The following is an 11770-nucleotide window of genomic DNA, read 5'->3' as shown; positions in this document are numbered from 1 at the left end:
TTGGGAGACTGCCCCTTGTTAGCCTGGTGGTCCTCCATCCAACAGACACCTTGACCTCCATCCAAAAGACACAGGAAGGGATGCCTGGGTGACTCAGTCGGTGAAGTGCTTGCCTTCGGCTCAGGTCATGAGCTCAGGGTCCTGACATTGAGCCCCACACTGGGCTCTCTGCTCAGTGGGGGGTCTGCTTCTCCCTCTCTCTCCGTCTTGCTCTCTCAAATAAATAAAATCTGAAAAAAAGAGTACTATCAGGAGCTTGCAAAGTAATAAGGGAACTGGCCTTGGTACAGGTGCAGAGTTTGCCTCTGGAAGAACAATATAGGATTCAGCTGGGCACATGTGAGTGGGTATAAAAGATACAATTGGTAAGATGGAATCGCTCTGAGAAAGAAGATTATATTAAAACCTTTTTCTCTTTGAAATCTTTTCCATTAAACATTAACTTCTCTCTATTTGGCTTGCTTCAGGGACAGAAGAGGGGTGGAAGAAGTTAGAGAGGGGTCCTCCAGAGGGATCTATCTGGTATCTAGGGTGATGGCTTTTACCTTCTAGAACTCAGGACATTAGCTTATTTGGCTTTTCTCTCAGGTCTTCTTGCTGGGCTTTGAGTGATGTAGGTGTGACTCTGTCATTCGTGACCTATTCTGAAATCTTAACACAATCCTTCTAGAGCCAAAACTGTAAGTAACATGTGAGAAACAAAATAAAAAATAAAGCAAAGACAAAAGAGTCTTTTGTTAATGTTATATTAACACTGGTTTCTTAAAGTGTCTTATCTTGCAAGCTTATCTGAAGCTTTGGTTTTTAGCATTTCAGTCAGGACATTCCCAGTTGGTGGTGTCAGGTGAGTGAGAGGAGAGCTTCAGACTTCAACCATTTCCTGGAAACTGGTATATACAAAGTTGAAGAAATGAGATAGGATTGTTGGCAAAGATCAGTCTTTAAGCTTTTTCATTTGCTTCCTTCTTTTGAGTGTCAAGAATTTATCTTGTCATTCAGCAGAATATGGAGACTTCATCTAAAATTGGAAAATGAAAATGACTTTTGAGGAAACTATTGGTTTTTGCAAATAAGTCATCATTTTTTAGGTAAACACCCTTTTGTCTACTAAATACGTCACAGTCTTTCTACCATTTAACTAGTAAGCATTCACAAAATTCATCCCACAAAAATGTAATGAGGAAATGCATGCAAAATGTAGCAAAAGTTCTCTTATAACTAAATGATTTAAGACAACTAACATTGGAACAAGACTATGGGTTTTCCCATCCCTGGAAATCTTTAGAGGACTAAAACTCACTTGGTTTATAACCCGTACAGAGGAGCAAAATTTGCCACCCTAAAATGTGTCTTTTTAGCATGTGGATTATTTTAGGCAGATTATTTTTAAGAAACAAAAAGCTCAGGAAGAAACTTTGACCTTCCCCCTAACTATCTAAAAGAATTTAGTTAGAGAAACTGGCTCTAGGAAGGGAGTTATCACCATAGATAACTACAGTATAATATGAATTAGGTGTGGTAGACAGGGAGGAACTTAAAAAAATTTGTTAAAATTTTTCTCTGTGCCCCATTGTTTCTGTATGGCCCAGCAAACATTTGTTTATGAAATATTTACTCTTGTTCATCTTCCTGTGAATTGTCTTCAATCCCTTTGAAGTCCCAGATCCCAGCCCCTTTTCCTTAGCTCACAATGGCATATAAGCCTCAATTGCTTGTCTGTGGGCCTCATATTCTTATGGCCCTCCTGTTAGTACTTTATTAGTAATTATTTGATTTTCTTTTATTAATCCATCTCATGTCAATTTAATTCTTTGATAACCAAAGGAACCTTTAATGGTAAAGTAAAAATTTTCCTCCCCAACACCCAACATCAAATTTCTTGGGGCTCAGGATCCCTCCATGATTCGATTTTTCTCTTATGTTCATCTGAATGTAAATTGGATCACTTGATGGTATTGAGGAATAATAATAGATAGGATGCATTCTAAATCACATTATTGCATTTAAGATTGTGATTAAGTTCTCAGAGGAGGAGTATTATGCTGCTGACTATAATTCATGTACTACTTGAAGAAGCTCCTGGGACAGGACTAATAATGTAAGTAAAAATTAAGAAAAATTGGAATTTGTGGTTCTTGAACTAAAATAAATATTGAACTAGGTTTATAAATAGTGACTAATATATGTTGTCTACTAAGGTGGGAGAGTGGTGGGGAGTGGTGCGGCCAATGGCAGAAGTAGGGACAAAGTGTATATGAGTGAGGAAGAGGAATATTTTGCCCTTTGATGGCTTTTGATGGAAAGAACTTAAAGAGTTCAAATGAGTGAAGGTGTCTGTTTTCAATGCCCGTAACTGTGACCCACAGGAACATACAGACACACCCAGTGTGATGCTCATGGATTTGGTCCAACAAAAGTGTTTTCTCACTTCTCAGGCAGAACTTCAGCCCCTTTGATTAACAGGTGCCACATTTGCTTCATTAGGAGTGCCCTTGACCAGCAATGGAAAAGAAAGGGAACATACTGCAGTTTCAATTGTTGTGGGACTCAGGTTTTCCCTCAGCACCGCATATACGCTTGGAGACATGGGAAGAAGATCTGATGGAGAACGTGGCTCAGTTGAATCACTTCGGCTTAAAGAGATAACAAGGCACATGTTGAAAAGGATTAAAAATAATAGCTTCTGGTGACACTGTGTCAGAAACTCATTTCTAGGGCTTCCTCTATTTGTTTCACTGAGATGCCTAATTCATTGTTTGAAATCAGAGCATTCAGCGTACTCTGGAATATACAGCATATAAAAAGGCAACTTTATAATTCCAGTCATGGTAGACTATGGTGCTTCCTGAAGACTAGCTTTATGTATTAAAGCAAATGGGACATTGAGCATTAAAATGCTTTATTGTCAGGTATATGTACTCGGCTCTATCCGAGTAGAAATGCTTTTTTTAAAAAAAAAGATAAATTCAGTAAGAGATATTTTACATGTGGCTAAGGTTACTTACATTGTTGAAATGGGTATAAAAACAGATGGAACATAACCTTTGTCCCCCCTTTCTGTTGGTCTTGAAACTGGAAAAGAAAGGCAGGAAAAAATGTTACCAATATTATTGATAATTTTTTTAAAAGTCTAGATAAATATAAGTAATGTTAAAAAGAAGAGCGATATTATGATTGTTTAGTGACTCACAAAGATTTTTAGTTGAATAGATGAAACAGTATTTTAAGTGAACATAAAATGTGCAAGAAGAGAAAAACAGATCTCTTGGCAGGCCTAATCTGACTTTAGATATTATTGTCTCCAAAATGCATGAGAAAAAGTGGGAGGCAACTATATTACCTATCTTCAAAGTTATGTTCAAGTTTGATTATATTTGATTGATTTGTGTATTGGGGGATTTCTAGTAACTCAGCAGGGTAGCAGCAAGTCAGCGTCTGTGGGTGACAATTGTAGACTATTCCACAAGATGGTGCTCATAGATTTAGTTGCTATAGATGAACATTTTAATGGATTGTATACACTTTCATCAGAGACAGAGAATGGTAAACTTACAATTATAGAGCTAATTTTATTTATATTCTTTCATGTATTTAACAAATATTTACCAAATGCTTCTTTTGGCCAGGTGTTATTTTAGCCCCTTAGGATACAACCAGGAAAGGCAGACATGTCAAGACTAGTTATTGGCAGGCCAGCAGGTGGGGAATGAAGCGCTGACCCCCTTAGCCCCTCCCTGGCAAGTAAACCACCCAAGCTGAGTTGTGAGACTACAGTAAGATAAAAAATATAAAGCTTATAAATCTCAGGCTTCTTTTGCAGAAAACAGACTCCCCTAATTTTTCTTTCTAATCATTACCTCCTCTTTTCCTCTCTCCCAGTCATAGACTTGAAGTCAGCACCACTTCTGTTTTAGGAAGGAGAAAGCCAAGGCTCTCCAGGCGGCTGGGAGAAGGCACATGGCCATGTGAAGTCTGGTCACAGCCACCAATTACTAACTAGTCTGCTGGAGTTGGACAGCCCAGCTGTCCCTCTTCAGGAACTGTTGACACACTACTTCCTTTCTAAGGCTTTGACCTCCACATACCCCCTACGTCTTATGACAATCAAAGTAAACATAAAAAGAGGAACTTCGTTTACTCCAATATGAGGTTATTTGCCAAAAGCTGAGGAAAACAAGCAAACGGAAAGGACCTAACCTTCACAGGGTTGGGAGCTGTAGTGTTTACTGAAGGCTTTGTCTTTGGGAATGTCAGGATAAAGGTACTTCAGAGGGTTTTCGGGAATGTTTTCAGCCATAATAACCTTGTAGTCTCGAAGGATGTCGGCGAACGGTAGAGCAGACAATCGGCCTTTATTGTAGGGTTCTACAGAGTGGAATCGCACTTCTCCTGGAAAAACAGAAAGGGTGGGTCAAGGGAGGAACATTTAGGTTCCTGCAGGCATTCTTGGGGGCCATTCTTCCTGCCCACGTCATCTTCACGTCACTGGCTATCAAACAATGCCAGCCCTTTTCTGCAGTGGGGACGGTACAGACTGCCACGTGACAGAGGACACCCACACAAGGCTGTGAGAAAGTCATGAGCCTCTCTTCTGGGACAACTGTAACAACTAGTATTCAAGCCCCCTGGACACATGAAAAACAGAACACCACGCTACACACTTCTGAAAACTGAAAGACCAATAACCGAACTCAGATACTAATTTCACAAGTATAAAGCATGTACCATTTTCAGAATGGTCTACCCAGGTGAAAGTTATTCCTCCAAGGTGGCTTTCACTGAATCTTAACAAAAAGGTTCCAGGCATCTTATCCTTTAGCAAGAGGCGCTCCTTCTCTTTGCTAACAAAGCCCATGACATACCTAAAAATAGAACAAGACATAGTTTTACCTGATCAAACACTGTAATTTATTACATTTGTATTTATTTCATTCACAAAGAACAGACCTAAATTTGTTCTGAGTATAATAAAAAGTCAATGAAATACTCCTCTAAGATTAAAGTAAGTATCAGTACTCTATGAAGAATATAAGAAACTGAACTATACCCCACCCCTCTATCACTAAACATGCTTAAAAAGAAAAAAGAAAGGAAAAAACCCAACAGCTTAAAAATAAGAACCTAATGAACTCATATGGAAAATATAGCCTGTAACTCACCCATCTATCCAAAGAGGAAGAATGTGTTTCTTAATTAGATCCAATATTGCTTCAAGCCATGTCCAAAAGGTAAATGATTTACCAGGTAAGTGTTCCTATTGTAATAAACAAACATGTCAGGACAATGATTATTTTAATAATTAATGTTGATACAATAATTCAAGTTCCATTTTTCAATGAAATACTTCCTTTAAGCTTTTTTAAAAAATTCTTTATTTTAGAGAGAGAGAAAGCAGGCAAGGGGGAGGGGCAGAGGGAGAGAGAAAATCCTGAAGCAGACTCCCCACTGAGCGGGGAGCCTGATACATGCGACGCAGGGCTCTATCCCAGGACCCTGAGATCATGACCTGAGCAGAAACCAAGAGTTGGCTGCCCAACTGACTGAGCCACCAGGATGCCCCGAAATATTTCCTTTAAACAAGACAATAGTTTAGAGTTTAAAAAAAATAACTGCATCCAGGAAATCCTCAAAATCCCAGATTATGATATGGAGGCTTAAAAAGAAGCACTACTTAAAAACATTATCTAAATGATATTCTTGCTCCCCTATTTGTACCTTGCAGAACTTGGCCCAGGTGAGATGACCATCATTGTAGCTAGACTGGACTAAAATAAAAGAAAAGAATGAGATTTTTATGAAACAATTAGACTTTTCAATTTGGTGCTCAATTTAGATTTTACCCAGCCCCTTTCAAAAATTCCTTAAGCACCTGTTATAGGTTTGTAGTGTACTTAATGCTAGAAACAATAAAAATGTAAGATATCATGAAATTTATTTTCTAAGAAAAAACTCTTTTCAATGGAGCTAAGATAACTTTAGAAAGAGGGTGAATGTCTAGGGCCAGGCCCCCATGAATAGGTAGGATATAAATTATCAGAGGAGAAGGAGGAGGAAACTAAACTCTAGTAAGAATAATGTAAGATGAAGCATAGTGGACATGAACACGGCTTATATAGGAGACAGCAAGAGCTGTCTAATGTTGGTAAATAAACATAAAATAAATTTATTTAAGTTAGATATGGCCAGATTGCGAGGAGACCTAATTATTCCTATGAAAAGAATGAACTCGAGATCTGTTAGGCAATAAGGAGGCATTGACTACTTTGACCCAGGGTGATGAAAGGGTACAAGAGTTTCTGTCTAAAGTTTTGAGGAAAATTATACTCATAAGGATAATTTGATAAAGATCTGAAAGGATATGGCTGCTATTTATACTACACATTTAAAAACTTTATTCACTCAACAAATATGCCTACCATTGCAGTTTATAAACTAAATAAGTTCAAAAACCATATTTACATTAACTAAACGTTTTAATATTCCCCAAAGATCTGATTTATTTAAATACCTATTGATCAGATAGTAGGTCCAAGTGGCAACTCAGCATCACTTGCCAAATCACACACGATTTCACTACTGATGCTCAGCTGCATCTGTGGCCCTACTTTAATTAGAACTGTACGTAAATTCCATCTTAACTCTTTTTTGGTGCTAAACATGTTCACCTTAGACTTGTCAAAATATAGATATCTTTTGAAATTCTTTTAGGAAAATCTTACACTATAGTCACTACAGGAAGTACCAACGAGTCTATTTTGCAAACTTTAAAAATGTTAGTCAAAACTGAAATTTTCTTGATACGGACAATTAAGTATTGCCTGGGTGGCCTTTAATTTCTGTTAAATTCCCTGGTCCTGGAATCAGCTACTGTTGAGTTGGTTAATGACCACTGTGATATTAATATGAAAGTCAAAGCACCATTAAGGCTTCGCATTACACTCAGTGGAAATGGCATAAAACACCCCGGAGACTGAAGAGCGGAATGGAAAGGAAGGGGCTTTGGAACTGGACAGGCATGGCCTGGGTCTTGGCTCTGCTGTGTACTAGCCACGCAGCCATGGCAAGTCACTTAACCTCTGAACTTAAGTATCCTCATCTATAAAATGGATAGAGTAATGAGTTATCCTTTCCTAAGAAAGATAACAGAACATTTAGCTCTGTGCCTGGCAATACAGTGAGCACTCAATACATTGTGGCTATCATTATTGTTATTAATAGTAGTAATATCACCTGGTTCTTTAAAACACTTGAGTACCCCAAACAGAGGCAAGTCTTCTACATCTACCCGCTCTCACCTGTAAGCTTCTCTGCTAACATATTGAGTTGATCTGAGTTTAGGCCACGGCCGACATAGGATGAAAACTGCCAGCTCATCACTTCCAGGAGTTGACTCAAAGTGGCAGATGGAGGATTATTAAAGAAAACTAAGTTCTGAAATAGAGTTGTAATGATGATTATATTCATTAATCACATTGAACACACTATAATTCAGTATATAAAATTCCAAACTCTTTAGGCCAATCTAAGTTAATACAGAATATTGTCTCATCTCTGTTGTGCATTTTAATTGACACTGATTTTGTCTTTTTCTAAAGAGTTCCTTAATCCTTGAGTCCAATAGAATATGTGGCTCCATCTTATCCTTGAAAGAATCACTGGGCACCTCTTAACTTTCCCTGGACTATGCATTATCAATCAACTCATACAAGTACTTAATACTGTCCAACAAATCATTGGGCAAATATTCCTTTCTGAAATAATATTAATCTTAAGCAAATCTCTATCAAGTTATTTAATTAGTTTATCATGACTTAGGATAAGTTATACCTTGACCAAACAAAGAATCCCAAAGCACAAAAACAGATAAGTCTCAGGCTAACGTAGGTGACCCTACAATGTGAATTCATAATTACCCTGAGTCCTATTTTATGAACAGTAGAGTAGTCTTTTTCTTTTGATCTGGACAAGAGAATCTTCTGTATGACTAACTGCAAACAAGATTGCTGGTACCAGAAACTGGGTCAACAATAGTGAAAAAGAAGACTTCATCTCAGATTACTGGAAAGCAGAAGGTGTGAAAGCCAAGAAAGATGTCCTAAAGAGGGGAATAACTGAGTAATGTAGTGCAGTACAGGGAGAAGCATGAACTACGCCAGGCGGCAAGAAAAGGGACCAATCCAAGAGACCTGAGAAGGTGGGAATAAAAGAGGATACAGCATCCAACAAGGAGTGGGAGATAGGAAGGGGAGGAATGGAGAGAAAGAATTTCTAGAGAGACAGTTTCCCCTGAACCAGAGAATTGTGTCTGGATAAATGACCAAAAGGCATAGAACCTAATCAAGGTCTGGCGGCTTGGGTTTTGAAGCAGAAGAGAGTGAAGAAGAGAAACCAGAATTTGTTGTTATGCTAGACTCTGTAAGTAGGCTGTGCATCTCCATTGTAAGCTATGTATGATCTGCATTCCCACATTCCTCACGCGAGAGCAGAGCAGAGTCTGGGATGGTTAGTGGGACAACTTTGGTGGCTTTCTTATAGAAGAGGGATGCTGAAGAAAGCTAAGTGCAACAGTGCTGCACTCAGAGGACAGAAAAGTGACCTATCTTTCCTCCTCCATCCTGAAGTTGAATGAAAAGCTCTGAATATATGTAGCTCCTAATGGGGCATGACATGTAATTCCAGAGGTGTAGGCTCTTCTTGGCTTTAAAGACTACATAAGTTCTCTAAGTGGGTCCTGCTCTCAGTGTGGCCTGAGAGGAAGCGACACACCACGCACCCTCTGCAGCCTCCTCTCTAGAGTTAATCTGTTTCAGATGCCAGGGCACCGGAGGATGAGAAGGCATCAGGCTGAGTCATTTACCATATTGTTTCCTTAATGGACACATTTTTTAAAAAAGGGAAGGAACACTTGGAGCTAACTCATCATGTCTGTTCTTATTTCTAGAACCTAAGGTAAAAAAAAAAAAATTCTTTCCGTAAGAGTGAATATTTGCTTTGAATTAAGAAGAAATGTTATTTATATTTGACCTATTTTCTCTAGACCTTGGTGGTTTCCAGGACAACACAATGAGATTTTGTAAGAGGGAACAAGGCGAAGGGCTGACTCATCTTTTTTGCCACTCCCTTCCCTGGTTGTCTTTTAGGAAGAGCATCTGTTTTCCGCTAGCTTTGTAACTTGAGGCCAATTTTTGATCAATGTTTCAAATAACCAGCAGATGGCATTAAAACCCAACTTGAGCCTAGAATGGATTAAATCTATAATCAACTTGAAAATTTGTAGAGTCAGAGGGCAGTTGGGCAAGATTGGTTGATATTCTAAGTCACTTATTTGGAAACCAATTTTCTACCTTTGTAGAAAAGTCTGTGTGGAGGTGTGACCAGAAGTAGTTGCGGAGGTAAACACAGCAGTTAGACGTTAAATTCTAGACCAAGAAGTCTCCCCACAGCCCAATTAACAGAGCCACAGGATGGGCCTAGAACTCTCTGTGACCCACATAGTTGGGAGCTGATCAGGCCCTCAGAAGTAACAAATACCGTCCGTCAGTTTTGCTAGCCAGAACTCCCCCAGCGTCCAAGTACATCAAAACATATTTTAAATATAACATGAGAGAGGATTCATGCAACTAAATATATTGGAGTTCTGGAAGAAAACAACCCACAAAGACATGCCAAATTTCATATATATAGATAATACGAATATATAGTCAAAATTCATATATATATATCTTTTGATGCAGATGGGTTCTTTGACAATAAGACAAATCAAATAGAATTAAAGGAGGAGAAATAGGAATAGACTCTACCTGGGAATCATTGGTTGACACATTGTACCAAATGATGGATGCCCAAGCATTAGGTAACTGACTGACATTGGAAATCATCACCACAGGTAATGAGCTGGTCTGGTTTAAAAGAGAAAAAAAAGCACAGTTATTACAGGTAGTTGCGCCTTGCACTGATTTGATACTTGATCCTGTCCCCTACAGGGCTATCTCAAGCCAGCTCTACTCCTTTAATCCTGGTGTTGACACTGCCCTGGTTACTAAAATGACTTGTGAAGGTAAGGGAACTTTCTGAGCATCTATGAATCAAGGTATAGGGATGAAAGAAGCCATAAAAACAGGAACCCTTTCAGAGTGCTTGGTCAGTTAGCTTCTCCAGTATCTTCCCTTGACATTATACAAATATTGGTACTTATATCATATATAGCCCAAAATGCAACAAATTAGAGCTTGCATTGATTTTGCCACTCTTCTCTTACTAAGTTACTATAAAGAATTTAATTTTAAATTTATATTGAAATGGATCAATATATTCAATTTATGATCTGACATCTAATTAATGTCAGTACTAGACATGGGCATTTTCACTGCAGAAGATGGAGAGGTAAGCAATGTTGGAGTACAAAGCTTTATGAGAAACAGAGCTGCCTGGTCTGCTGTGGAACTCAGCTTAGCAGTATTCGTACTGTCATTTTCAACCTCATGGAATAAACAGGCGTTCACAGACTAGTGTGCGAAACCAATCAACTTACATTAGTCCCTTCTCAATAACAGTGGTTAGATTTCTATGGACAGTGAAATACCCAGCTTAATAGCTCATGGAAACAGAGGTATAAGAAAAAGAGATGAGGAAGGCATTTATGGAAAATTTTTACATATTTACACTTATTAGGATAAAAAAGGAAAAGCAGAACTCTAAAACAATACATCCCACAAATAAGATCATATTCGGGGTGTGTAAAACTGTGTTTGTTCCTTCATGCACCCATTCATTCATTTATCTAACCTATGTTGAGCATCTATTATGGGCCAGGCACTGAGTCACTGGTAATGGAGTGACAAAGTCATGATGCCCTGCCTTCAAGGAGCTCATAGTCAGTCATGTTCAATTTAATCCTCAAGATTGCTCTATTCCTTCTATGAGTACAGTAGTGACTGTTATAAGAGAATCAAAACAATGTATCATTAATGTTCCTATCATTTGTCTTTACTTATTACATTAGCAAAGCTTTCCTTCTGAGGGATTTTATGTACAAGTCAAATTTTTGAAAATATATCATTATGTGACATGGTTTAAGGATACTTATTTCTCTTTAGGCTTTCCACTAACTATTCATGACTCAGAATATCTCAGAAAATGAACCAACAAACATCTGACATATTGGTTTTCTAAACTGAATTTTCTAAACAAAACTCTAAACAAAAATAATAAATAGGGAATGTACTAAGACCTAGACAAGACAGCTTTCTTCTATAAATGCCAGCCAATGACTGAGTATATTATTAGTAAATAGCTGATTGACGCCTACCTCCAAATCTATGGTCAGGCGATAGAGGCAGATCTGTGTTTCAAAGGTTATAGAATGAAGCTCTTCAGTTACCATGTGACAGCCCTAGGAAGAAAGAAATCAACTGTTATCTTACAAATGCACTCCTACTACCTATTATTAGGCCTGCATCTATAAAGATTAATAAAGTCTTAAAGTAAATGCCCCAAATATTCCCTATTATGGAACTTTCCCTCTTATTATTTAAAAAAAGTTATTTAGAGTACATACAGAGTGAGAAATCTTATTTCCACAAACAGAATGATTTTAAGTCTCCCTAACAAAGTAATTTTTGACTTTTTAAAACTTCCAGCATATTTTCATCAGTTTAAATGCAGACAAATAATTCTTTTAATTTTTAAAAAATTCGTCCTTGTGGCTTACAAACTATTAATAAAAGCAATGCATATGTTTATAGGTATAACAGAAACAAGTCGGTGTCAT

General features: G+C 37.9%; 1 protein-coding gene across 2 annotated transcripts in view; it reads right to left on the bottom strand.

Annotated features, from left to right (window-relative positions):
* Window positions 1-730: 730 nt before the first annotated feature.
* STAT4 (signal transducer and activator of transcription 4) overlaps window positions 731-11770 on the bottom strand; it is an 89419-nt gene continuing 78379 nt past the window's right edge. Inside the window, exons 15-24 of one of the 2 annotated variants that reach the window (XM_028122532.2) lie at window positions 11309-11392; window positions 9801-9899; window positions 7296-7431; window positions 5716-5765; window positions 5160-5254; window positions 4726-4862; window positions 4198-4389; window positions 3006-3072; window positions 2525-2633; window positions 731-1018 (exon numbers count right to left, since the gene is read on the bottom strand). In XM_028122532.2, the coding sequence (XP_027978333.1) occupies window positions 992-1018; window positions 2525-2633; window positions 3006-3072; window positions 4198-4389; window positions 4726-4862; window positions 5160-5254; window positions 5716-5765; window positions 7296-7431; window positions 9801-9899; window positions 11309-11392 (996 nt within the window). In that variant the 3' untranslated portion in view covers window positions 731-991. The remainder of the gene's footprint in view (window positions 1019-2524; window positions 2634-3005; window positions 3073-4197; window positions 4390-4725; window positions 4863-5159; window positions 5255-5715; window positions 5766-7295; window positions 7432-9800; window positions 9900-11308; window positions 11393-11770) is intronic. The other variant, XM_028122534.2, reaches the window with a different exon arrangement.

Source organism: Eumetopias jubatus, unplaced genomic scaffold (assembly GCF_037043125.1).
Source record: "Eumetopias jubatus isolate StellerSeaLion01/CBP00866 unplaced genomic scaffold, mEumJub1_p1.0 scaffold_3, whole genome shotgun sequence".
NCBI classification, from domain to species: Eukaryota; Metazoa; Chordata; class Mammalia; order Carnivora; family Otariidae; genus Eumetopias; species Eumetopias jubatus.
This window is presented reverse-complemented; position numbering and strand designations above follow the sequence as displayed.